Raw genomic sequence first — 26,783 nt, 5'->3', positions numbered from 1 at the left:
ATCTTAGTTCAGTCTTGAAACAAGTAGCACGTTAAGAGACTTATAGTAAGAGCTACCAAGACATAGCTTAGCGGCGTTGGAGATAAAGGCAACGGCCATTCTGCTTATCTCAGTTGAGATAGATGTCATGGCACTGCAAGACCGATTTTCAAGGTGTGGAAGTATTAACGTGGGTATCATTAAGGGTTTAGTTGAGGGTGCGCGAGCAAGTACCTCGAATGAAGATAAAGACTATGATAATTTGATCAACTCCAGGCCGATCATGTCCTCCTTTTCTTGTTTGGAGGACCGCCTTTCGTCTTCTTTCCTTTACTCTGCTTAGCTGCAGATGCAGGTGCCTCTTCCTCTTGTTCTTCATCCGCTGCTTCAGAGCCACCGATAGATATCACATCATCGTCGGCGCTATCGCCATCACTATCTTCACCGTCCACAGTAGCACCAAACGAAGGCTTTCTTGATCGTGCTTCCTCAGTGTCACTACCGAAACCTTCAAACTCTGATTCTTCGTCGGAACCATCAGGGCTCTCCTGCTCGGCCTTCTCCGCGGCTTCAGCCTCTCGATGAAGCTGGGCTTCGGCAGAAGCATCTTCATCTTCAACCGTCTCTTCCTGCTTTCGCTTTCGAGGCATCTCTCCAAGTCTACCTTCACGGTTTCCAACCTTGCCGTCCGCCTCACCCTCAGTTTTGGGGGCAGGTGTGAACCATGGAATCTTGCCTCGCATGAAATCGTTGAGAATCATCTTCGCTACACCATCCAAGTCAGGCTCACCTCCACGGAGAAGTCGTCCAGCCTTGCGGGCCAGAAGCTCAAGAAACTCTGTAGAGTTTGTCCATCCCTTGAGCTCGTATGTCTTCTCCATGTGGTGCTGCTTGACCCGGTTCAGCAGAGGCTGGATATACTGTTCAGGGTGCTCAACCTTCTCCACACGCACGACACCTCGAAGGACCAAGTCGGTGGGTGAATCAGTGCTTGACGGAGGAACAATTCCAGGACAGTCTATTAGGTAAATCCGCTTCATCAGGCTGACATATTGCCAGACCTTAGTCTCTCCTGGGATAGGAGCGACAGTGCAGACCTTCTTCTTGAGGAGAGTGTTGATGATGGAGGACTTTCCAGTGTTTGGTCCACCAATCAGTCCAACAGAGATTTGTTTTCGATCAGAATGGAGGGAGGAGAATTGTCGAAGTAACTGAATGAGAGAACCCTTTCCGAAAGAGTTCGTAATGCTAGCGTGGAAAGCAAGAGTAGGGTACTCTTTAGAGAGACTTCGAACCCATCCAGCCTACATCGAATTAGTATTCGAACAAAGTTATAACGATAAGGAACATGATGAAAGGCGGCAAGATGTTTGTGTCATCACTAAGAAGTATACAATCGATGCCCCGTGAATGGTTAATGGCATAGGCAGACTTCAACTCAATCGGACACTTGGCCTGACTCATGATGGTAACCAAAACGGCACACATCAGCCGAACAACAAGACGTTGACGACAGTCGAGACTGGCGGTTATTCTCCCAATGTTATAACAGACAGGTCCCATGGTACATAAAGGGACAAATCCTGACAAAGAACATTGGGGTATTGGAGGAGGGAGATGAAAATATGGAGAAAGAAAAGACTTACTGCTACACTGGTAGGGACCAGGTCACATTTGTTCAGAACAAAGATCAAGTGCTTGTGGGGAGCTTCTTCCTTGAGATACTTCTCAACGCTGAGACATCTTGTTCCAACAGGGTCTCGAGCATCGAGAACATGGATGACCACATCTGAGGAATCGATGACCTTGTAAAGCTCGTTCCAGATTCGTTTGCTCTGACCCTTATCGAAAACAGGCTCAATCGACATAGTAAGAGGCTTATCAGTGTCTCCGAGAGTCTCCGGATCACCAGATGTTCCGCTGAGAAGCTTCTGTTGTTCCAGCCTCTCACGATAGGTATCCATGCTCTTCTCGGTGTCACCAGCAAGGTCATCCAGGCTGCTAACACCGAGCTTAACTCGCTTGCGTTGCGCCTTGGGACCGAACACCTCAGCGAAGGGAGAGGTCTCGACGGTCATCTTGGCCTTGTGCTGCTTGATACCGTTCCCGGTGTCCTTTCCATCTCTGATAAGGCTCATGGGCAGCTTGTTTGACTTGAGAAGAACTTGGTAGGGGTCGCGGGCCTTCTCATCCATAGCCTCACGAAAGGCATTGAGGGTATCTTGGGAGACAACTCGGGTGTTGGTAAACCACTTGCGGTTCGGCTCGATGCGGGCGTTAGGAACGTCGCGCGACTGAAAGGAGGCAGCTTTAACAATCTTTCCCTCAGCGTTTCTCTGCGCCTTGCCCTCCTTGTACATGTTAAGGTGCTTGACCTTCTTCGCATCGCGATAGAAGTTCTCTCCCTTAGTTCTAACATTGTTGAGACCATCGCCACCTTTACCCTGGCGCTCACGCCGGGTGGCCTCCTTCTTTCCAGTACCCATGGCGAAAAAATTGGCGGAAGTTGGTCGAGGATACTGGCGACGAAGAAAGACAAAGAGAGGGAAGAGGATGAACAATCCAGAAATTTATTCCTCCAGAACTTTTTTTTTCTTAGTAGGATAAAAGCCCCACTAACTTCCTGCGGTGGTTGGTGGTGGTGCGTAAAATGCCAGGGGTCTCACACGCGGAACCAAATAATCCGCAAATTTGATCCGACGTCGATTTTCTCAGGCTGGCATTGATCCTGCAGAAGCCGATTTGACGACGGGGGTACGGCGTCAATTACGATCTAACTCGAGTTCCTCAGTAATCAACCTGGCCGAGGCTCTTCTTGGAATGTCTTTTAGCATCACAGCTTCATGCCCGAGGGCGACTGCTCGTCAGTTCCTCGTGGCCTCAAGAGCCTTTTCCACTTCGGCTCATGCTCTCGAACAAGTTCCTCCCGAGTCTCCCTCATATATCCGCTTGCCTACACCACCCCAGTCCGAAGAGAAAAAGCTCCCCCGGGTCAGAGGCCACCTCCCCGTACCTCGAGAGATCTTCCCTCGCATGGAGGGTGACCGCAAGATTCGAGCCGATTATATCAAGCAAACCGTTCCTAAGCCGGCCCACAAACAAAAACCCAAGAACGAGACGCAAGAATGGAAGCAAGCAATGGCCAACTCCCGTCGGCAGAACCTGGAAACTGGTTTGAAGGAACTTTGGGTACGAAGGAACCGTCGTGACGCTGCTCAGAACGAGCGCGTGAGCCACAAGTTTCTCGAGAACCACCGGGCTGTTAAAGCCCCAGAGCGAGAGGACGATCGCCTTACCCGAAGCACAGTGCTGAAGGCAGTTTTGGACACCAAGACATACCCTGACCCTGGACGCTTCGCTCGTGCCAAAGAAAGCCGCGTCAAAGTCAAGGCTATTGAGGAAGCTAAGCGCGAGGCTCGCCGCGATGCGTTGATGGAGCTCTACATCAATGCCTCCAACTTCATTGTCAACGAGAGTGAGCTCAAGGAAGAGATTGAGACCATATTTGCCGAAGACTTCTTCCACAAGCAAGGCTTCGACATCGGCCGATATGGTTCAGCCCAGAACACATGGGACGTCTGGGGCAAGCCAACATCGATTGGCAACATGTTGGAAACCACAACAGGAGTATCAACCAAGATTATGGACTTTTACGAAACCGAGTACGACCGCTCCGTCAAGCGACAGAAGAGAATTGCGGAGGAGTTCACTGGTGGAAAGATGGAATAGATCATGCCTTTGAGCTTGTAAAAATAACTTGTACTCATGTATCACTGTAACTATGACAAATATCACGTCTTCGAGCGGCCTACCACGGACTCATATGTGCGTCCAAAATGTCCTTCAAAATGCGATTCTACAAATATTGTGAGACTTGGTACAATAACCCATGAAAGAACAAGAACGAGCCCCCATCCAACCAAACGCCCAGTATGACTCGTATGCCTGACACATCCTATGTATATTATCACCGCAAGCAATGGCACTTGCATCGTTCCTTTAACTCTGAGGCCTCATACAGTGGCCAATCCCTCTATGCTGATTTATCGTCTTTCGACGAGCAAGAAATGCATAGCAGCATAAGACAATACGATAAAGACGGCAGCAAAAATACCCAAATTCCTGATGTCAGGCCACATGGCATTATTGTTGAATCCAAAGGAGCTAAGGATGGCTGCACCAGGCACAGTGATATCCAGTCCGTACTTGCTGTCCACGAGGGTAAGCTGAAGAACCTCGTTGACAATAAGCGACTCGAAGCCGTAGTGGAAGATCGACAGGGTCTGGAGCCAAAGAGCACCCTTAGGAGTGGCATCGTGGTTCAGGAGGAAGCCAGCGAAAAGAAGACTAAAAAGCATGACCAAGCTGCCGATCAAGTTCGCGACTCCGCCATCCTTGCAAACAATTCCAATAAAGAGACAAACAGCCGCAGCAGCCATGTTGAAGAGTACCAGCACCAATATAAAGTTGAAGAAGTGCGTTGAGTCTGCCACCAAGCCGGTCATAGGATAGATTATGGAACCCATGAGGATGGGAGGAACGATTCGAAGAGGGATTATGTCGAACAGCACCTTGGCCGCAAAATAAGTGGCTGGCGCATAGTAACCGTTGGCACGTTCGCGAACAAAAAGAAGTCGTTCGGTGGCGAATACGTTTAGACTTGTGAGTGTGCTGAAACCGAACAAAGCGAGCAGGAAGAAGAAGAGACCAAGTCGGTTCTGGAAGCCAGGGATGTCGTCCGTGAGACCATAGAAGAGATATCCTGAAAAAACAGCGAGCACGATGGCGATAGCGAAATGGGTAAGCATCAACATCGGGTTTCGATACAAGTTCTTCCAAGTCCTCTGAGACAGAATGATGAACTGACGTAAGTAGCCAACTCGGGCATAGCCCTTTCCAACAGCACTGACATGAACATTGGGTCCCTCAACAGTGTAACCATTTGCGTTGGCGCCATTGGCATCTTGTGCGATTTGGATGGCACGCTGGATCTCATCATGTGTTGATGAAGCGATTTCCGAGTGGATGAATGCACGTGTCATAATGTCGAGGTCCGTGCCAGTGGCTGCTGCTGGAGGCAAGTCATGAGGGTCGTCGAGGAGGGTTGCGGGAGTAGAGTCGACAGGGTTTTGATGAAGGCGATAGGCCCCATTGTCCTCACCCCCAGCATCTGAAGAGGCTGCTGTGTCAACCGTCTTTCTGCGTGTGAAGAGCTCGCGATCCTGGCGGACCTTGACCGAGTCTCTACGCCGATTCTGAGGTCGGCTCGAGCTGGCGTCATCGTCTCCCGAAGTAGTGCCTGATATGCTTGCCACAGATTTGATAGCACGGGTGCTGCTTGGCCCAACACTGTTATTGTCAAGGCCGACAGTACCGTTATCAACGGATTGAGTACTGCCAGCATGCATGGTAAGATCAACAAGATAATCAGCAATATTGAAACCAGGGGGGCATTCGTAGCCGATTTCGTCGAAATAGCTTTGACATTGGTTGAAAGGACCCGAGTAAACGGTACGGCCTTGTGCTAGCAGCACGAGTCTGTCAAAGAGTGCCACAATGTTGGATCGAGGTTGATGAATTGTGAAAATGACGGTTCGTTTGTATGTTTTCGCCAGAGTGACGAGACACTCAACCACATTGTACGCATTGTACGCATCAAGACCACTGGTCGGTTCATCGAGGAACAGAATCGAAGGGCTGGTGACCAGTTCGCAAGCAATTCCTACACGTCGCTTCTCACCGCCCGAGATACCACGCCCCTTGCCCTCCTCAGAACCAATCAGGGAATCACGAATGTGATGAATACCGAGTTCCTTTTCGACCTCAACCACACGTTGTTCTTTGGCAGCACGACCCATGTCGCGAGGAAGTCGAAGTAGAGCACTGTTGAGAATGGTCTCATGAACGGTAAGGGTAGGGAGCATGGTGTCCTCCTGATCAACAAACCCAACAACATTCTTGTAATCATTATCGTTGACCTTCTCGCCGTTGACGTAAAAGTTGCCATGAACTTGCCCACGCTTGTTCTTTCGTGCGAGAATATCGAGGAATGTTGTCTTTCCTGCTCCAGACGCACCCATAATGGCGGTGACCTCTCCAGGCTTGCAGATACCACGGATTCCAGTAAGAATCTGTTTACCATTTAAAGTATACGCAACATCGTCAAAGTAGAGGGAAGCGGGTTTGTGGTCGGTCATCAGTTTCGTGCTCTCGTCATCCGAGTCCTCCAAACGGATGGCTCCGTAGCTTAACTTACGTCTCGACAGATACCATGTCAAGATAATTACAGCAACCAAGAAGAGAGAGCAGCCCGCAATCACGCCAGCAATAAGAGGTGTGTTGATCTTCTTAACAGGACGCTTATATCCTGGGACCTCTGTCTCGTAGAGACATTCGCCAGCGTGGCAGCTAAGAAGAATGCTAGAGTCACCGATTAGGGCTAGAATCAAGGCATCCATCTCGGGTTCTCTGAAAGCACAGTCGTGAGTACCGCCATGCTTCTGGGTGCATTCGAATCGTCCTGGGCCTTGGATAGATTGGTCAAGGAAGTCTGTGAGATCGATAGATCCATCTTTTCCGCAAAGCATACGATCGGGAATACAGCTGCAGCTGATCTTGTTGCATTTGTAGGAAGTTGTGTTCTTCTCTTCCTCCCAAGCGGCGCTCGAATCGCATTCGGAGAGATGGCAGTAGAAAGATTCGATAGCATCTACCCAAACTTCGCATCAAGGTTAGCAGCGTGCGCGAATGAGGAAGGTGTGAACAAACATTGGAAATCACAAGTCTGGTCCTCTTGTTTACACGTGAACGTGACTTCTGGGCGCTGCTTGCCGAGTAAAGACGTGATCTTCTCGTTGGTGACATCGCAGATCTGATAGTTGTGGTTCACAACCTCACCATTCTGGTAACAGACACCGCCTTCGCCGGTTTCCATGAGCGCATTGCAGGCTTTATTGTCGGTACAGACATTGCAATTGATGCCAGTCCAGCCCTCGTCGCAATCGCATGATGCGCCAGATCGCATTGGGCGATCCTTTCCCTTGGGAAGTGAGCCGCACACTAATGGAGAAAGTCAGTCAAGGTTTATCTGATGATAACCGGGGGGGAGGTCGCACGTGGCTCGAGGCAGTCATCACCGCCAAATCCCTCAGGACAGGCGCATTTTCCGTTGAACTCATTACAGCCAGCATATTGAGCACACGTGTGTGCAGGAAGGAGACAATTGAAACTATAGATATATCAGTATGAGAAATCCAACTTCGTGGGGATTCGGAATCGCATTGACGCACCAAGGAGGACAGCCATCTGGGCGATCACCCATGAGAGCTAGTTGTGCCCGTAGTTGATCGGCCTGCGAGTAAGTTGAGTTCTGGGAAGCCATGGCCAGACCAGGCCAGAGGGCCAGAGAACCCAATAGGAGGCTCCTCAGAGAAGAAGGAGCCATAACTGCAGCGATGGGAACACGATGCAGTCTGGTGATAGAACAATGTTGATGTTGGGAGGCTGGTTTGTTGATCAACCGATGCTTATGAGCGCGACCGGGATAAGCTGTTTCACCGAAGAGTGGCGCCCCGCGTTCCATTTAGGCAGGTACTGGAGACGTGCAGCTGGCCGTAGGGTAAATTGTGAGTGGCTGCGGTAGCCACTAAATATGGGTCTCATGACTCGATAGAGCTATCAGGTCATCGAAAACAGCGTGCGGAGGGCATGACAACTATGAGCTTCACTTCTTGAGCCGGAATCGGCCAATGGAAAGAATCGTCTTGCCCACGTATCCAATCTCCCTGATGGCCAGCCTTCTATGCACGTATGGACCAAAAATAGGCACAGTTGTCATGAGGGTATTTCATGCGCTGACACGCATTTGCGTTTCAGAGATAGATCTGACGTCACTAACTTGAGCTGATGATAAGTCTAACTCTCTTGTTGATCTTCAGTTGTCATGACTGTACATTAGTAAATATCCATGATTCACCATCTAACAGACCAGAGCCGAAAACGCGAACGTATTATCTACTGCTTACTATTAGTCGAAGATATTATGCTAATAAAAATTCCAGCTTATGATGCTTAGCACGTCTTGTGATTATCTATCCCCTCAATGAAACTCGCTACCCTATGCTTCTTCTTCTTCTTTTTTATACGCTATTTTTATTCTAACTCGTCCTGGTTTATAGACTAGATACCGTACAGCGGCAGAAGCATTAACATTCCTATCCCGTATCATATATCACAGTTATTATGCATATAGTATTGCAATACTATGCCAGGTCGCAAAAATGCTCTTCCACCTTGGACGGTATTGATGACATGTCACGAATATCCATGCCGACACAGTTACATCGATATGGCCATGTAACATGCAGTGTTCGATTGAGCTAACTATAAATAAATATTAACCAATAGTTGAGTTGAAACATGAAATGTCATAGCGAATATCGAACTGTCTCATGACACCCTACAAACCACAACCTATGATAAAGGCCGCCTGGAAACGCTATCCTCGGATACTTTCGCCATGTAAACCTTCTAACTAACTTAGATCGAGAGATTTGAAGATCCTGCACTAGGATCATACGGTGGCCCACAATGATACTTTACCTGGAGTCCAATTGTGAATGATACCGTGATACGGTCGAAGCTACTTTGAGGTTTTATTAGCGGTACTATCCCCAGATTTTACCCCTGTCGTTCTCGATCAAGCTTTGCGGGGAAGCTCTCAAGCAGCTTATCATCATAACCGGCAACCACTGCCACCACCTCATAATCACACAATAGACTCGACGAGGTATTCATAGACCCATATGACAGTGGTTCAAGACCCATTGCCCTGCCGTATTAGTGAATTCATAGTTAATTGCCCAACTTGACAAGGTAAAAGGCGTTTATGACGTTGAATGGCGCTTCGAGACAGAAGGGCGCGTGAATGTGGGGCTTTGTCAGGTCCACCAACCTTGAGTTCAGCATTGAATCAGTTCAGATGAAGTATGTACTATTTAAAAGGCCGATACCGCCATCGATAATTACCTTGTTACAAGAATCGGAATCGCCAGTCATAGGAATCTGACCACATCTAAGGCTAAAATGGTTCGAATTGCACCTTTCGCTGTTGAACAATGGATGGACGAGTATGAGACAACTCCTGGGGTCCTGAACGTTGCTGAGACGTGTGCTGCGTCTGTATCGATTGACGACTTGGTCGGCATGTGCAAAGACCCCAAAGCACAAGGTCCTATTGATACAAGCCTCAAACTTACATACGGCCCTATCCCCGGTTCCAACGCATTAAGAGAGAGGATAGCTGCCCAATGCAGCACCGAAGACACAAAACTTGTTGCAGAAGATATCGTTGTTACACAAGGCGCGATCGGTGCCAACTTCCTGGCCCTGTATAGCCTCATTGGGCCAAGTGATCACGTAATTTGCGTTTATCCGACATACCAGCAACTATATGAGGTTCCGCGAAGCATCGGAGCTGAAGTCTCATTATGGAAGCTGAAGGAAGAAGAGAGCTTCGTTCCCAACGTGGATGAGCTGATGAACCTCATCCGAAAGAACACGAAGGTGAACATTTTCAAGCGGCACAAAGAAATGGTTACTTACTGTGGTGCTAGATGATCATCATAAACAATCCGAACAATCCTACCGGTGCACCTATCCATAACAGTGAACTGGGGCGCATTGCTCAAATAGCAAAGGAGAAAGACATTATCCTGTTCTCTGACGAAGTCTATCGCCCACTCTTCCATGGCGGGGCCTCTGGCCAAATTGACATACCGAAGTCTGCTACGACCTTGGGTTATAAAAGAACGCTCACGACGGGATCCATGTCCAAAGGATATGCTCTGGCTGGGATTCGGGTCGGCTGGATTACAAGCAAGGACACGTCCATCATCTCAGCCATCATGGCCGCGCGAGACTACACCACAATCAGCGTTTCCCAGATCGATGACCAGGTCGCGAGATACGCCTTATCGCCAGCAGTTCTCCCTTCTTTAGTTGATCGCAACTTGACTCTGGCAAGGAACAATGCGAAACTGGTCAAAGAGTTTGTCGGACGCTATCAGGCCATATGTTCCTGGGTAGAGCCCACGGCCGGGACGACAGCATTTGTTCGTTTCATCAAGAATGGCCAACCCATAAATGATGTTGACTTCTGCTTGGACCTGCTAAGCAAGAACAACGTCCTGTTCGTGGCAGGTTCGAAATGCTTTGGGAATGACGAGGACTTTAAGGGATATATAAGAATGGGGTATGTTTGTGAGACACATGTACTAGTCGAGGGTTTGAATCGATTAGGTGCTTACATAAACGCAAACTTACTATAGTTATATACCTAGGTTGGCGGCCCAGAGGTAACACAATTGCTTCCACTGAATCTGGCATTTGGTTTATATCGAGCTGCATCAGATAAAGTGAACCCGAGTTGCACGGATCAGCGGCATTCACAACTCAACTCGGCCAAGGCGTCGTCGTCAGCTGGTAGGTAGTGTTCAACGGGTTGTGCAAATACTCGCACGGCAACACGGAAAGTGGGAGAATGCAAGTGTTGATTGCTACACGACAGGAGACAAGGGTCAAATCCAACGATTTTGGCTGACAGATCGACCATTTTGTTTTTCAGAATGTTAATTGATCTACCAGGTACAGTCTCCAAACCTGCACTCTAATTCGATAGCGATGATGATCGCTTCTTGGCAGCTCTTCTTGGCCTGTGAGCATGTACAAATCTCGTATTACGAAGAGTTTCGAGTTTCGATGTGTGATAATTTTCAAGTCGGTAATTACAACACGCCGTGATAGCCGTACCTTTCTACAAGAAGCAAGGTGTAAAGTCAAAATGATCGGTAACTTTGACAAGTGAAATAGTTAGGAGAGTAGATTTCGACGCTGGCGGGTGTTCTTTCTTAGCTTCCGATCGTACCTGTGGAACTTGAACTGACAAAATAATTAATTAGCACCGGGCTTCGTAAGCCTCAAACAACTAAATAACTAGTACCCGCCCACCTAGCGCATCATCCCACGGATCCTTGGATTTGCAGCTGAGGGGTGACAGAAAAGGCGAGACAGAAACGGCCACTACAACAAGCCCATTGCGTCTTATGTTTTGTTTCTGCCCATCATCCCAGTCTAGAGAGACGATGACGACTCACCCTTTTTAGCGCAAGGGTCGACGAGCCATCTTGGCGCCACAGCGTGCACGCACTCAAGTCAAGAGGCAAGTTCCCGAGTTGGTAATAGTTTTGCTAGTGATCCAAGTGGGAAAGTCCCGAGTCTGGTCTGGTGTGCTCGTCGTTTGTTACCAAGCTTGCGTGGCCCCCCCGTGCCGTTTCTTCCACTTCATCCATCATCTCCTGTCAATCGACAATCTTTCGCTCATTGTTAACCCTGATTCGTCACTTCGTTTTCCTTTCCACCCTTGTTCTTTTTATATTCTCCAGAATTCCCCTCTTTCATCAGTTGCATTTACATACATACATACATACAGTTGCAGCAGCTGTCCTAGGCTCCACCACATCTGTCCTATCTTTGGGTCTTTTACCCTGCGTTTCTCGCGACATCCTGTTGTGTTCAATGTCCTAGTGCAACCAACCTAACTTATTAGTTGGCTGTTAAGCGCTTCTTTGCACTACTTACTTCGCCCTTGAAACAAATTGATACCTATCAATTCAAACCAACTCAACTTACGTCTCATATCCTTACTCTCTCTGTCTCTCTCCCCTACCTATTCATACACAAAAGGCATTTGCCATTTTACAGTATTCTTACATCTCAGTTGGTTGGCCCCGTGCCTATTCACCTTATGGAGGAGGGTGGCGTTACTCCGTTCGACGCCATTCCTGAACTCATCCCCTCCTGGCTCTTGCCTACCTCTCCCTCGTGGCTGCAATGAAGTCGTCCCTTGTGGGTGCTTCGCTGGTTTCGACATTGGGCCTCGTGCAAGCCCAAACCATCCAGTGGAACATTGAGGGTCGTCATCCTCAACCACATTTGGCCCGTCGCGCCAAAACGACATATGAAGAGGCCATAAGTAATGACAGATCTGAAGGAGGCTACTTTACAGAGGTCACGATCGGCAGTCCGCCTCAGAACGTTACCCTTCAGCTCGATACCGGGAGTAGCGATGTATGGGTTCCCTGGAACTACGCAGATATCTGCGAGGACGACAAGAATGGAAAAAATGGTTGCCCTCTTGGAAGCTGTAAGATGGCACCCCGACAAGTGCTAGGCTTCATTACTGACAATTTAACAGTTGACCCTGATAAGTCCAAGACATTCAAACATGTCGCGCCTGGAATGTTCGGCATCACCTTTGTAGATGACAGTTATGTCAAGGGCGATTATTTTGAAGATCACTTCGATTTGGACGGCGCTGTCATCAACAATCTGACGATGGGACTGGCTATCAAGACTAACATTTCATATGGCTTGATTGGCGTTGGTTACGCCAAGAACGAGGCATCGGGCAGCACCACGGATGTCATTTATCCCAACCTCCCTGTTGCGATGTACCAAACAGGCTATATCAACACCATCGCCTACAGTGTGTGGCTCAATGACCTAGACGCCAAGGCCGGCAGTATTCTATTCGGAGGGGTTGACACAGCAAAGTACGTGGGCGATATGCACCGAATCGACATTCAAAAGTTAGATGGCCATTACTACCACTTCGTTGTGGCCTTGACCTCACTGGTCGCCACTAGCTCCAGCGGCAGCGATGTCCTTACCTCCGATAGTTTCCCCATTCAGGCCGTTCTCGATTCCGGAACCACGTTGAGCTACCTTCCCCAAGATCTGGCCCATGAGATCTGGGAAGAAGTTGGTGCTGTGTGGTCGCCATACTATGGAGTAGCTGTTCTACCATGTGCTTACGGCAGGAACCAAGGGAATTTCACATTTGGATTTGCAGGCCCTGAAGGTCCTAGCATCAGTGTAGGGATGGACGAGCTCGTTCTTACCATGACCAGCGATGCGGCCAATATGCCATCCTTTGAATCCGGCGCGTACAAGGGCGAAAACATATGTACCTTTGGTATACAAAACGACACCAACGATCTGTATTTGCTTGGCAACACCTTTCTTCGATCCGCCTATGTCGTCTATGACCTGGTAAATAACGAAGTTGGGATTGCTGCCACTGATTTCAATTCGACGAAAAGCAAACGAGTCCCATTTAAGAGCTATGGGGCTACCATCCCATCCGCAACGGCAGCAAGTAATCAGCACAGAGCAACCGAGAAACCAACAGTCCCAGGTCATAACTTTACTGCTGCTGAAGGATTTCAAGAATCGGACTCAAATGGAAATGATGACGAGGACAACGCGGGATCATTGCTTGTCCCTGGGGCAACACCTTTGGCGCTGGCCGTTACCACTATGAGCTTCATGCTTGCAGGCGGAGGGATTTTCTCGAGCATTTTTTGATGATGCCGTCTTCAGGAGTTTTGGCTGCATTGCATAAGACATCTGCTTCAGAGGCTAACAGGTTCATGACACTGGCGTTGAACAAGGGTTGCATTGACATGGGCTGATTTTGGCGTTTAACGGCCGGACGGAGCCGTCGGTAATGAGGATACAAAAAGGGCGCAATGGGTGATGAGACTACACAAGTGATACCAGTAAAAGAATGGCATAAAGAGCCTAAAAGGATACTTATAAATGAAAGTGTTAATGATGCATACATATGCCGAGAAAAATCCCGAGGTCTCAACAGACTGGCGGCAGTTTTGTACGCCGGCAGCTCTCAGATGGGACCTATATTTAATTCTCAACAACTCAAAATATATCCTTGAATAGCTTTTGAAGAATATGTTGCGTTCAAGTGATTTCATCTCAGAACGTTCGGACATTGCCTCGTTCCATTCCTGTCGAGGCATGGAGGCGTTCGGTTGAGGCGCCCACACTCAGGTTACAGTGCCATTAATGGCGGGAATTAAGCGCTGAGCGAATCAGAACTGCGTCCACATGTGGCGCTGCACCTCCATCCTGCTAATCCCGACACCAAAGAAAAAAGTTTCCAATGGAGCGTCGATCATTGGCAACCCTCTCCTCAACTTCTTTACTGAAGTCCAAGATTGCAAGATGAGGGCAACATGGGCTGCCAGATGGCTCAATTGCCGTCTGCTCCTCGGCACCCAGCAGTCAAGCTGTGGTAGCCATTCTTTTACTATATCAGCTGCCGCTCCCGCGTGGGAGAGTCGACGAGCCTTCAGTCAGACCAAGCGTAGCTGCAGTGCGGCGCAAGAAGCGTGAGTTCTCGATTGCCCCCCCTTTTGCTTGCTGAACACAATGCTAATACCATATATAGTCTCAAGAAAGCTCAGGAAGATGCTGCCAGTTTGACACCCGAGTATGTCGCCGCCAACATGTCCACTGAGGAGGCCAAGCGCCTGTCTCGTGTGCGCAACATCGGTATCGCTGTATGATCAACGACCGTCACCATTTCACTCCCTTCTGCTAACAAGAACGAAACAGGCCCATATCGACAGTGGAAAGACAACAGTCAGTGAACGAGTCCTGTTCTACACCGGCCGAATCAATTCGATCCACGAAGTTCGAGGAAAGGATTCCGTCGGCGCCAAGATGGACTCCATGGAACTCGAAAGGGAAAAAGGCATCACTATTCAGTCTGCGGCTACTTTCGCCGACTGGAAAAAATTGGAAAACGGCAAAGAGGAAACCTACCACTTTAACCTGATTGATACACCTGGCCATATTGATTTCACAATCGAAGTCGAGCGAGCACTGAGAGTCCTTGACGGTGCTGTCATGATTCTGTGCGCTGTTTCTGGCGTCCAGTCTCAGACCATCACCGTCGACCGTCAAATGAAACGTTACAATGTCCCCCGAATCTCTTTCGTCAACAAGATGGATCGCATGGGTGCCAACCCCTGGAAGGCAGTCGAGCAGATCAACACGAAGCTCAAGATTCCTGCCGCCGCTATTCAGATTCCTATTGGTGCCGAAGACGAGTTCTTGGGCGTTGTCGATCTCATCAACATGCAGGCTATGTACTTCGAGGGTCCCCGTGGTACCAAGGTTCGCGTTACCGACCAGATTCCCGGTCCTCTCCAGGAATTCGCCAAGGAGAAGCGCCAGGCTCTGATCGAGAAGCTTGCTGATGTCGACGACGAAATTGCCGAACTGTACCTTGAGGAGCAGGAACCTACCAACCTTCAGATCAAGGCCGCTATCCGACGTGCTACTATCGCCCGAACTTTCACTCCTGTCATGATGGGTTCTGCTCTTGCCGACAAGGGTGTTCAGCCTATGCTCGACGCTGTTTGCGATTACCTGCCCAACCCTTCTGAAATTGAGAACACTGGTCTGGACAAGTCCCAGGGCGAGAAGACTGTTAAGCTGGTTCCCTATGACTCTCTTCCCTTTGTCGGTCTTGCCTTCAAGCTCGAGGAGAACAACTATGGTCAACTCACCTACATCCGCGTCTACCAGGGCAAGCTGAGCAAGGGTACCTACCTGTTCAACTCTCGAACTGACAAGAAGGTCCGAATTCCCCGTATCGTCCGTATGCACTCCAACGAAATGGAGGATGTCTCCGAGGTTGGCGCCGGTGAAATTTGCGCCGTTTTTGGCGTCGACTGTGCCTCCGGTGACACCTTCACTGACGGAGGTCTTCCCTACACCATGTCTTCTATGTTCGTTCCTGATGCTGTCATGTCTCTTTCCATCAAGCCCAAGCGAACCGGTGATGCCGACAACTTCAGTAAGGCCATGAACCGATTCCAGCGTGAGGATCCCACTTTCCGTGTCCACGTTGACGCTGAGAGTGAGGAGACTATCATTTCTGGTATGGGTGAACTGCACCTTGAGGTCTATGTGGAACGTCTCCGACGCGAGTACAAGACTGAGTGTGTCACTGGCCAGCCCCGTGTCGCCTACCGAGAGACAATCGCACGACGAGCCGACTATGACTACCTTCTGAAGCGACAGAGTGGTGGTCCTGGTGATTTCGCCCGTGTTGCTGGATGGATTGAGCCCAACGACAAGCCTGATGAGAACCATTATGAGAGCCAGGTCGTTGGTGGTCACATTCCCGACAAGTTCCTCTCTGCCTGTGCCAAGGGTTTCGATGTTGTCTGTGAGAAGGGTCCTCTCCTGGGCCACAAGGTCATCGGCGCCAAGATGGTTGTTAACGATGGTGCTACTCACGTTACCGATTCTTCCGATTATGCTTTCAACTTGGCCACCCAGATGGCTTTCAAGAAGGCTTTCTCCGATGCTGGTGGTCAGGTTCTCGAGCCCCTCATGAAGACCACTATCACTGCCCCCAACGAGTTCCAGGGTAACATTCTTATGCTTATGAACAAGCGTAATGCCACAATCCACGATACCGATATTGGTAGTGAGGATTTCACACTCATCTGTGACTGTAGTCTGAACGCCATGTTTGGCTTCAGCTCTCAGCTTCGTGCTGCCACTCAGGGTAAGGGCGAGTTCAGCATGGAGTTTAGCCACTACGCCCCGGCTCCTCCTCATCTTCAGTAAGTATTTCTTCAAAATTGCGAAAGAGTAAGCACTAACAACTTTATAGAAAGGAACTGGTCGCCAAGTATCAGGCTGAGCTTGAGGCTAAGCGAACCAAATAAGCTAGTAACTGGAGCTGAAGATGTATCGTGGCCCAGTACATCAGTAATATGATGGTCTAAGCGTAGACAATGTTGTCTATGCTATTGTATAACACACACGAATGGGTGCACGACCTTGTAATATAACGCCATACGAAATGACTCCTTGGTACAGGCTTGGAAGTCAACGATACACAAATGAACTGTAGAAGCTGGATAGGGGCACCTCTTCTGACGGAGGTATTTAGAAAAGATGGATGGAAAATGTCATACCATATACAATCCTCTCCATGTATTTAAAACAAACGAGTCTTGGCGTGCATTTCCAAGCTGTATCCAAAGACTACCTGCATCGTTACATGTTCATGCATCATGAGATATCTGATCTAGCTACCGAATTTTGATATTTTATATATTTTACATTCGTCGGAGAATGTCAGCGACAACCTCCTCGGTAGTGGCCTTACCACCCAAGTCGGGGCTCAGGAGCTTGCCCTCCTCCAGGTTACCATCAACAGCAGCGTAGATCTTAGCAGCAGCCTCCTCCTCGTTGAGGAACTCAAGCATCAGGGCAGTGGATCGGAGGGTAGCAATGGGGTTGGCGATGTTCTGGCCCTGAATATCGGGAGCACTGCCGTGGCAAGGCTCACCAATGGCGAAGTTTGCACCAACATTGGCACTGGGGACGAGACCCAAGCTGCCGACAAGAGCAGCAGCGCCGTCGGAGAGAATGTCACCGTATAGGTTAGGAGCGACAATGACGTCGTAGTCCTCGGGCTGACGGAAGAGCTTGTAAACCATAGAGTCGACAATCTGCTCCTCAACGGCAACAGATGAGAACTTGGGATCGGCAAGGGCCTTCTTGCAGGTAGCGCGGAAGAGACCGTCGGTCTGGGACAGGACGTTGGACTTGTGGGTGATGGTGACAAGGGGAGACTTGTGAATGCTAGAGGCACCAGCATCACGGATCTTCTGACGACGCAGAGCAATGTCACCAGCCATGGTAGCAATGCGGAACGAAGCCTTCTCGGAAATGCGCTTAATAGCCTCGGCCACCTTACCCTCGGGGGTCTCATGGGTCTGCTCCTGCTTGACGTACAGATCCTCAGTGTTCTCGCGGACAATAACCATGTCGATAGGCTTAGCAGCGGTCATGACAGTCTTGACGGGACGGACGTTGGCGTAGAGGTCGAGCTTCTTTCGCAGAGCGACAATGGGCGATGAGTAACCCTTGACAGCCTGTGTAGGCGAGCTCACAGCTCCAAAAAGCGCACCATCACACTCGTTTCTTAGAACCTCGACAGTCTTGTCGGGGAGCGCAGCGCCGGTCTGCTCAAAGGTCTCGAAGCCAGCCTTGAGGTCGACGAAGTCGAACTTGAGGCCGAGAGATGCGGGAAGAGCTTCGAGAATGCGGCGGCCGGCGGGGATGACCTCCTTGCCGATACCATCACCGGGGATGAGGCCTGAAATTCAACATATTAGCTAGATACTGGACCGAGTTGGCGGTGTCGTGCTGTACCGATTCTGAGGGTGCGGAAAGACATGATGGGCACAATTGGAGTTGAGAAGAAGTTCAAGTTCTTTTGTCCGAGAATCGGAACGGGTAAGAAATGTGGTATGGATTTTTGGTATCGGGTAAAAAGTGGCCAGGCCGATGGCGCCAAGCATACAAAGTTTATGTCAACTGCACTTTTGAATTGGAAATCACAAGATATAAATGCTGTTCATTTTATAAGACGTTTTCCATACCATGTTTCTTGATAACCTTTATTAAGTGTATTAATCTGTCTGAGAAACCTCTGTGTATCTTAATCTTGCCTGGAAACATTTATCGTTGGCCGATACTCGGCTCAAAACTGATGTCAATCAAAAATCACGCCAACAACGAGATTGGTCTACTTCGAGTTCCCATATACCACGTGAGCGCATCATCCGTGATCCAACAAAAGAGTCCTTGGATGTTAATGGTCCACTGGATAGGTAATTATGGTTTACCTGGAACAAGAGCTTCGATCGGAGGATGTGGGGAGGGAATAATGAGACATAGCAGACCCCACACAAGCTCATGCGTTTCCAATATCACCACCCACCTTTAAAGGTTCAAAGCGTCGGGCCCATTGAGAAGATTAAGTTGTACGGGAACATCCATGGATGTTATTGGATGAGTCTGGAGGACACCTCAGTCGCAGGGGAGCCGAAGGAATAACTTCAGAGCCGAGACAACATGGGAGAAGCGGAGGGCATGGGATGGGATGAGATGAATTAAGATAAAATAAAATAAGAATAGTTAAGGGGTAATTATATGAATTAATGAACGAATGATGTGGTACGTATTCGCAGTCAGACTGCTAACATTAGGTTGCGGCCAGTCCGTCCCATGTTGAGGTTGATTTTGTGTTTCATTTCGACTGACTTGAGCCATTCGTCATTGTATTCGACTTCAATTTCTACACCTCTTCAATGGAGCATTCGCCGGTGTTTGACTGTCAATGCTGCATAGCAATCCTCCATCGAACGTGGCAGTCCAGGAATAGCTGCCTAGCTACTAATCATAATAGCTCCTTGTTGTTTCATGTTCTCAGGTGCCTTTGAGGGCCCGAGTACCTGTCGAGGACACTTGTTGGCATGATAGTTGATGAGATTTTACAGTCGCTGTGCCGGCAATCACGGTGAACTCTCATCATGATGGTAATTTACTTTGTCCCTGGCTAAGCCTGATGTGAACGAGATCCATCCAGTGCCTCATTTCGACTGGATCCTTGTCTGAGCACCGCCCATACCTGGCTCCATCCAATCCAGTCTATTGCCTTGTTAGTCAATGTCACCGAGCAACTGGCTTGCTGCCAGAGTAACTTGGGATTCTAGATATGAAAATTCGGGAGGCAGCGCTTCTTTGATGACTCAAGATAACGTCTAGTTGCTGTGCGAGGGCTGGTTGGCGTTTCATGTGGAATGATTTGGCTGGTTACCGAGCTTCAGGACTTGTTTCTACACCATCTCGATACTGTAGTACATGACTGATGTTGAAGAGTTACCTTGTGGTCTGTCCAGCTCTTGTACCGTCCTGTGATCTTAGCCCCTATTATTCTGCAACTGCCCAACGTACCAGAAGCCATTCTCTGCGGGTTGCCAGTCCCTCCACCATCCGCCTCCACCTACCGAAGCAATTTAGCCCCATGAGATACATCCACAGGAAAGTATTCATCCAGCGCTGAAACGCCTCCTGGAATACCTTACTAGGCCAGCTACAGCAGGTACCCCTTGTTTGACGGCTCGCCCCTCAATCCACTAACGGCCTGTGCCTGACCTGAGGAGCCCCGTCGTATCTGTCTGATGTACCTCAAGGAGCAAGGTGCCCTGCCTCCTGTGCGACTGGACGCCGCTCATAACCAGCCAGACATCACCTCGTCCCATCTTGTCCTTATCCTAATCCCCATCCATTCACAACACGCGCTCAACTCTAGACCTCGCTGAAACTGTACATAACGAACACCACGAAAAGACCTCGAGGTCGCCAGACCGAACTTGCATATTATCCAGATCGCCTCGTACCTGAGAGCCCTCAGCAACAATGAGTCAGGTCAAGAACCTCCGCGCCATGTTCGAGAACAAGGGCGACACGAGCCCGCCCGACAGAGGCCGATCATCTGGCGCTTCTACTCCCGTCCAAGGTACGAACGATACTCTCGCGACATGATCTCAAGAATGAGCGCGTATTTCCTGGCTGGTGGGATACACTTTAAGAGCTGTTGCGAGATGCAACTTTTAAGTTAGGAAAGCCGTTGAAAAGCTTGCTCCAATTGTACCTGCCCTGGACTCGCGCCCACACTAGCTCTCAGCGTCATTCTTTCATACCTACCGTGTCCTTCCCGCCCATCCTCCTCTCCCTTCAACCCCTTGCTGATCAAAACCTGTTTCTTCTCCACAGGCTCAGGCACAGGCAATAGCGGAACCGAATCACCTGTCCGGCCACTGTCAAAAGTCAGAACAAGCTTTGTTGCCATTGAGAAAGACGGAAGGATAGGTCTTAGGAGAGACCCTAGCCACGAATCCAGTGTATCACGCCGTCGATTAAGCATGGACACCGATGCGGAATCCGTTTCCACTATCCCGGACAAGCCATCCGCTTCGCTTGAAGATGCGCCACGCGCGAGCAAGCCCTTCTTCCAAGAAGCAATCCCAGAGTCGCCCCGTCACCAAACTGATCCCCCAAAGACACCCACGGAGCAGATGGGAGCTGTCAGTGACGGGCCGAGTGTCAACCCTGACAAGAAGGTAGACGCGGAGGAACCGTCACCTTCATTGCTACCAGCAGAGCCCGCCACGGCAGAGCCTGTTGCAGCTTCGCCGAAGAAAGAAAACAAGCCCCCAGCAGCTTCTGCAAGTGCCAATGGCAAAACCAAGGCCGAAAACACGAAAGAAGCAAAGTTGCCAAAGGAGACAGCTCCCGCAGCAACTGCAAAGGCCAGCGCCCCCAAGAAAACAACCACCACTCGACCCAGCACTATCTCCACAAAAGCTCCGAACACCAAGCCTCCAGCAAAGTCTCCTTCTGCAACGAGGCCAACAGCAAGCGCCACACACAAGCCTGAGCCCAAACCAGCTCCTAAGGCTGCTCCAGCACCAAGGAAGGAGACAAAACCAGCACCAAGGACCACGCCAACAGCTACACGACCTTCAGCGACAAACACAACCAAGAAGCCTCAGCCATTGAAGCCTACCCCCAGCGATGCTCCCTTCGTGAAACCAAAGCCCAAGTCTCCCACAAAGCCTGTGCACCTACCCGCTTCTCTCATGGCACCAACTGCATCCTCCGGTGCCAAGACAGGCCGTCAGGTTCAACCTTCGGCCAGCTCACAGAATCTCAGCGTCCCAGCTCGTCCAGCCAGCCGGGCGAGTGCAACAGGAGCTGGCGTCAGTACTGGCAAAACCGTCAAGCGTCAACCTTCGAACGTTGGCCGCTCACGGCCAAGCCTTGGTCCTCCTCCCAAGAAGACCTCTGATCCTGCTCACCCCAAGAAAGAAGCACCAGTGGATGAGAGCTTTTTGGCCCGCATGATGCGGCCAACACAAGCTTCCGCTCAAAAGACTTCCGAGAAGGTGCCTACGACACCGCCTAAGAAGACAGCAAAGCGACCAACATCTTCAGGAGCCGATGCCACCCGCCGTGAGAGCAGTATGAAAACTCCGGGAAGCGCCAAGAAACCCGCCAGGAAGGCAGCTGAATCCAAGTCGGTGACTAGTTCAGTCGCCTCAGACGAGACCTCCAAGGTTGAGCCCGTGGTTGAAGAAAAAGCACCCGAGCCAACTAAGAGAGAAAGTCCGGAGGTGCCAGAGATCCAGACCGAGGTACCCCAGATGAACAATGCTCCCGAGGATTTGGAAAAGCCTGAACCAGGGCCCGTTGTGAAGGAAGCTCATGTTGAAGTTGAGGAGCCCGTTCCAGGGGAACCCCAGGCCGAGTTTACCCCCGAGGAATTGAGCAACAAGGAGCGGGAGAAGAAAGAAGACGTTCGCCCTATCACCCCTGAGACGCCGAAGGAGGTGAAACCTGTTGATCTACTCGAAACCTCCGCTACTGAGCAACCCATTGCCTCTCCCAGGGAGACTCCTGCTGATGAGTCCGAGGAGCCCAGAGAGCAGGAGCCCACAACTGAATTTAAAAAGCCACTGGAGGATGACGATATCGTTCCCCTAGTGGACGAGGGCTCTACCCAACCCCCTGTTGTCGTCGAGGAGACAAACAAGGCATCAACCACTGATCCCAAACCAGAGACCACCGAAGAGGTGATTCCCTTGTTGGAGAAGGACATCGAGTCTACCGAGACGGAGACTGCAGAGAATAAGCACAACGAGATTGACACCATAAAGAAGAATGATGCCAAGGAAAACGAGAAGACCGCTGAGGATGTTGAAGAGAAGGATACCACTGGGGAGAAGGTTGACGAGGAGAAGTAAGGAAGACCAGGAGAGCGTTACCAAGGTTGAATAAACTTGGGATAGATTGTGAGAGATATAAGATTGCTGATTTGTTAGCCATGGAGGAAGGGATGTACTTTTTGAGCCGCTGTATAGATACCTGTTTTAAGCGAAGGCGAATGGTGATTTTATCGCATACTTATTGTAAAACGAGCATCTGAAAACAAGATTGCAAGATAACAAAAAAATATGTAATGCGCAAGGCAGTTTCTCATTCTGAGATTGATTTTTGATACACAAACCGTCCTTATGGGACTTAATCTAGTTGTACAATACAAGCTTCCCTATTTATCGTATCATGAAAGCACACAGTCTCCTCCCACGACCCAAGCAATCTCCCCTCCAGATATCCATACTTATGAAACCCGGCATACTAGCAGACCACCCTGTTTTCTCGCGAGTGCCTCCCTCACTTCCAGCATACCCTTCGACGTCGACACAAACATGCACTCGCCAAGATTTAACCCCGGCACAACACCACCATCCACCTTCGTAGGAAACCCTCTCGCCAATCTAGCCAGCTCCGCAATATTGGCCGTCATAAGACGCTTCGGCGTGCTAATAGCGTTGGCCTTTCCGAGGACGGGTTTACCGTCCCAGTACTTAAGACCGAGCCACAGGCGCATCGTGGCTACGTTGGCGTTTGTCACTTGCACTGGAGGCTCAGAAACCATCTGCTCGAGCGTTGGGGGATGAGGACCAGAGCGATAGATTGCCGAGAAGAAGCCTGATCGGTGAAGAGCGAGGGCGAGTTGAAGGTTGTATTTGCAATTCTTGACGGATGTTATACCCAGGCGGGCTTTCGAGGCGTTTTGGAGATGCGAACACATGTTCGCGATGTTGGTGACTGAGGGCATGATGGGCGGTCTAGAGAGTGAACGGTATCAATTTGAGCGAGGCTGAATTTCGTCGTCCCGATGGAATCGTCTTTTGGTTCTACGTTAGAGGCTCTGTTAGCATTTGTTTCCCCTGCAGCTCCTGTCACGGCGTTTGGATGTGGAATTGTCGCACTCACCTCTAGGAGAAAGCTATACTGGGTCTTCGAATTCAAAAGACCTTTTGAACGAGATGAAATATCCCACCTTCAATCTTCGAAGATTCAGAGCGAGGAAATGCGGCCAATATCTCGATATCAACGAGACTCTCCGTAGAGGGTTGTTGACCCAAGCCAAAAATTCAGAAGTTCGAAGAATGACTAAGCCAAATACCGGTTAAGCGCATATCATTGTATTGGTACATAGGAACAAACTGCGATTTTATACCGCATTACTATCTTTATTTATGTTACCATAAGTGTCAATATAATGTTGATGTATCACGGGTAATTTGAATTCCCTGCTGAATGAGAGTGGTGGCGCTGCAAATCGCCAACGCTCGATCAACTCGTCTGATCTGAACCTATGGACCAACCATACAGTTGACGCTCATGCGACTAATTCACTGGATTCATAGATACCTAGTAGAGAAGGTCTTTCTCAGAACCAAAGGTTGACGTTCATGCCTTTCTTCTGAGTTTGGCCCGGCTTATGTTGGTTTTAGTTCTATATTACAATATGACCTTTAATTACAGCCAACTTTTCCAGCAACTGAGCGGCGATACACGACTCCTACCAAATAAGCGAACATTTCCACTAACACATCGTGCCGACACGGCGGTGGAGTTACCTTACGAGGGAAGCTGTCGAACAGCATTCATCATAGCAGAAAATGACCGTCGGTACCTGTATGCAAACACGGCGGCTGAAATCAACAAAGGGCTGGCGACCAGAGTCAAGAAACTTCGCACCAATATCCTGCCTTGGGCATCACTCTTGTTGATGACGTCCCGATAGCCCTCGTTGCTGAAGCTGACTCGAGAGTATTTCGTCTGCCAGCCAAGGCGAGGGAAGTACACGCTCATCATCTCTTCGAGATACTTTCTCAACCTGTAACGCTTTGACAAGACTGAAGATCGCATCTCGACATAATTTTGCAGGGCGAGATCATTGATTGCATGGGAGTCGGCTGGTCGAACCGCGGAGTACTCCGCCAAAGCCAGTGATCGCTGGAAAGCTGGCTCGGATTTAGATGACTCGCTGGCAGGATCATTGGACTCGTCGATATGAGCGTGTTTATCAAGTATTGAAAAGAGAATCCGGACATCCTCCATGCCCGCGTTCATGCCTTGGCCATAGAATGGCACCATGGCGTGTGCGGCATCGCCAACAATAACACAAGAAGAGCCGTAATGGTACGGCTTGCACTTGAGGCTGATAAGTGGGAGGTGAGGATTTGTGTTGAAAGATTCAATCAACTCATCGCCTGGTATCAAGTCCGTAACGCCTGGGAAATGGCTGTTGAAGAATGCCGGAACGCTGGCAGGGTTATTCTCGAGATCTGAGAAATCCTTGCTGGGCATAAAGAGTGTGCATGTGAATGAGCCGTCCTAAGCAAAAGAGTCAATAAATTGTGGAGAACTATTGGGAACGAATAAGAAAGAACATACATCGCTGGGAATAGCAATGAACATGAAATCCTTGCCGGGCCAAATATGCAAGTGATTAGGCGATATTCGGAACTTGGCCATTGGATCGGCTGTTTCATCAGTCTTGACAGGCTTGAGCTGGAACTCGCACCATAGAGTATCAATGTACTCCTGCTGATAGTTCATGCGGGTGAACTTCATAAGATGGTAGCGAACAGCAGAATGGGCACCGTCAGCTCCAATCATAAGGTCGAAGGAAATGCCGATTTCCTTGGGGCGAGACTCTGGGGATGACTTTGCATCGGCCACTTCGAACCAAGCTTTGCATTCGCGATAGTCGGCGCCTGTGAGCTTATGGTTGAAGAATAACTTGACATTAGGCATACTATCCAGGATATCGAGCAGCCGCTTGTTCAAGCCTGCGCGATCAATGGCGTGAATTGCCTATTTGGAATCGTCAGTTTCACATGCCACACGGGAGTTGAGGTAATTATGCATACTCGTCCCTTGACATCGTAGTCTTGCGACTGCTCAAAGAGTGCTCCAGTTGGGCCTCGACCATGAATCATGCGGCCTCTCATTGGAATTGTTGTCGACATGACATGGTCAAGGAGGCCCGGTTGACCAGCATGGCGCATAGCATTGATTCCACGCTCTGATATTGCAAGATTGATAGATTTTGTAAAGTTGAGTGGGATAGTGCTGGGATCCCGGAGGTCTAGACCAGTCAGTGAATGCGCCTCTTGAACGTTTGAAGAGAATTTCCGTAAAAGACTCATGAGAAAATCATATACAACTCTTCGCAAGTCGCGAGAGCTTCAAACGAGTTCCCTCGGGGCTCCGGAAATTATTCGAGTCTTTCGCGATGCACCAATGGGAAATATGTTAGAAAAAGGTCACTTACCCGGTCGCAACTCATAAACTTCAACTTCATGGCCTCTCTGGGCAGCATACAAAGCTGCCAGAGAACCAACAGGGCCAGCACCTACAACAACGATCTTCTGGGGTTTCACCATCTTGCTCGTGAAGTTTGTCAAGGACGAACGGAGACAAAATATGTCACGAGATGGCGAGATATTAAGGTCGCCATACTAATAGACTGAGGACCGATTCAAGCCCCGATAGGACCGGCTGTTGCTGTTGCATCAAAGCGATAGCGGCCGGCCGGATGCGGGGCCCACTTTATCCACTACAGAAGAGCGAGAACAAACTCACCTCACTCACAAGACCACTGACAGCTAATGTAACCCCGGCATTCGGTGTTGTAGTAAGTATGCAATGCCGCTGAAGGTTGAGAAAAAAAGGTCTAACTTAGTTCTAAACTGACTAACTTAGGTTTGGACTATGATCCAATGAAGATGCCGCTGGCTGTGACCAAGTGAGTGTGTTTTGTCTGCTCCGAAGGGTCGTTGTCATTGAGGTAGAGCGAAGCCGGTGCACATACCAGACTAGTATTGCCAACTTGTTATCCTCGATGGTCCATTGCTCACTGCAAAGCGCCTTCTTGGGTTCTCTTTCTGCTCTTGTGCAGATCGAATAGTATGTATTTATCCGGCTTCAATTCTCCAGATCCCACAACTGTCTGCTCAGAAATGACATGCCTGAATCAAACCTGACACTGGTATCATGAAATTATTCTCGACTCAAATGAGCAGAAACGCAAATTGTTGGTGAGACGTAAGTTGCAGAAAATCTCAACAGAGACCAATTTGAGTTCCTTGTCATTCACATGCCCAGTCTTCACTGAAGCACTAACAAGCTCGCATGGACCACCA

At 49.5% G+C, this 26,783-nt stretch overlaps 10 protein-coding genes across 10 annotated transcripts; 5 read left to right on the top strand and 5 right to left on the bottom strand.

Annotated features, from left to right (window-relative positions):
• Positions 1 to 260: 260 nt before the first annotated feature.
• Positions 261 to 2,465, bottom strand: NOG2 (GTPase required for pre-60S ribosomal subunit nuclear export and maturation; the record flags this gene model as incomplete). Its single annotated transcript, XM_044818252.1, has 2 exons — positions 261 to 1,283; positions 1,626 to 2,465. 2 exons carry the CDS (start codon positions 2,463 to 2,465, stop codon positions 261 to 263), a joined length of 1,863 nt encoding a protein of 620 aa, XP_044685954.1.
• A 334-nt stretch (positions 2,466 to 2,799) lies between these two features.
• On the top strand, positions 2,800 to 3,708 carry J7337_000498 (uncharacterized protein; the record flags this gene model as incomplete). The annotated part of the gene is made up of 1 exon (XM_044818251.1): positions 2,800 to 3,708. The coding sequence occupies one exon, from the start codon at positions 2,800 to 2,802 to the stop codon at positions 3,706 to 3,708; it is 909 nt and encodes a 302-aa protein (XP_044685953.1).
• A 314-nt stretch (positions 3,709 to 4,022) lies between these two features.
• Positions 4,023 to 7,423, bottom strand: J7337_000497 (uncharacterized protein; the record flags this gene model as incomplete). Its single annotated transcript, XM_044818250.1, has 4 exons — positions 4,023 to 6,688; positions 6,748 to 7,038; positions 7,095 to 7,207; positions 7,269 to 7,423. 4 exons carry the CDS (start codon positions 7,421 to 7,423, stop codon positions 4,023 to 4,025), a joined length of 3,225 nt encoding a protein of 1,074 aa, XP_044685952.1.
• Positions 7,424 to 9,063: 1,640 nt separating this feature from the next.
• Positions 9,064 to 10,697, top strand: J7337_000496 (uncharacterized protein; the record flags this gene model as incomplete). Its single annotated transcript, XM_044818249.1, has 3 exons — positions 9,064 to 9,543; positions 9,594 to 10,231; positions 10,658 to 10,697. 3 exons carry the CDS (start codon positions 9,064 to 9,066, stop codon positions 10,695 to 10,697), a joined length of 1,158 nt encoding a protein of 385 aa, XP_044685951.1.
• Positions 10,698 to 11,868: 1,171 nt separating this feature from the next.
• On the top strand, positions 11,869 to 13,404 carry J7337_000495 (uncharacterized protein; the record flags this gene model as incomplete). The annotated part of the gene is made up of 2 exons (XM_044818248.1): positions 11,869 to 12,181; positions 12,233 to 13,404. 2 exons carry the CDS (start codon positions 11,869 to 11,871, stop codon positions 13,402 to 13,404), a joined length of 1,485 nt encoding a protein of 494 aa, XP_044685950.1.
• Positions 13,405 to 14,061: 657 nt separating this feature from the next.
• On the top strand, positions 14,062 to 16,586 carry MEF1 (Elongation factor G, mitochondrial; the record flags this gene model as incomplete). The annotated part of the gene is made up of 4 exons (XM_044818247.1): positions 14,062 to 14,228; positions 14,288 to 14,399; positions 14,455 to 16,481; positions 16,532 to 16,586. 4 exons carry the CDS (start codon positions 14,062 to 14,064, stop codon positions 16,584 to 16,586), a joined length of 2,361 nt encoding a protein of 786 aa, XP_044685949.1.
• A 396-nt stretch (positions 16,587 to 16,982) lies between these two features.
• On the bottom strand, positions 16,983 to 18,109 carry LYS12 (homoisocitrate dehydrogenase; the record flags this gene model as incomplete). The annotated part of the gene is made up of 2 exons (XM_044818246.1): positions 16,983 to 18,028; positions 18,085 to 18,109. 2 exons carry the CDS (start codon positions 18,107 to 18,109, stop codon positions 16,983 to 16,985), a joined length of 1,071 nt encoding a protein of 356 aa, XP_044685948.1.
• Positions 18,110 to 20,136: 2,027 nt separating this feature from the next.
• On the top strand, positions 20,137 to 22,523 carry J7337_000492 (uncharacterized protein; the record flags this gene model as incomplete). Its single annotated transcript, XM_044818245.1, has 2 exons — positions 20,137 to 20,236; positions 20,494 to 22,523. The coding sequence occupies 2 exons, from the start codon at positions 20,137 to 20,139 to the stop codon at positions 22,521 to 22,523; spliced, it is 2,130 nt and encodes a 709-aa protein (XP_044685947.1).
• Positions 22,524 to 22,900: 377 nt separating this feature from the next.
• On the bottom strand, positions 22,901 to 23,401 carry J7337_000491 (uncharacterized protein; the record flags this gene model as incomplete). Its single annotated transcript, XM_044818244.1, has 1 exon — positions 22,901 to 23,401. One exon carries the CDS (start codon positions 23,399 to 23,401, stop codon positions 22,901 to 22,903), a length of 501 nt encoding a protein of 166 aa, XP_044685946.1.
• An 809-nt stretch (positions 23,402 to 24,210) lies between these two features.
• Positions 24,211 to 26,024, bottom strand: NIC3 (Kynurenine 3-monooxygenase; the record flags this gene model as incomplete). Its single annotated transcript, XM_044818243.1, has 4 exons — positions 24,211 to 24,969; positions 25,030 to 25,452; positions 25,509 to 25,726; positions 25,913 to 26,024. 4 exons carry the CDS (start codon positions 26,022 to 26,024, stop codon positions 24,211 to 24,213), a joined length of 1,512 nt encoding a protein of 503 aa, XP_044685945.1.
• Positions 26,025 to 26,783: the final 759 nt, after the last annotated feature.

This window comes from Fusarium musae, chromosome 1 (genome assembly GCF_019915245.1).
Source record: "Fusarium musae strain F31 chromosome 1, whole genome shotgun sequence".
NCBI classification, from domain to species: Eukaryota; Fungi; Ascomycota; class Sordariomycetes; order Hypocreales; family Nectriaceae; genus Fusarium; species Fusarium musae.
The sequence above is the reverse complement of the archived record's forward strand: the minus strand, read 5'-3'. Positions and strand labels throughout refer to the sequence as shown.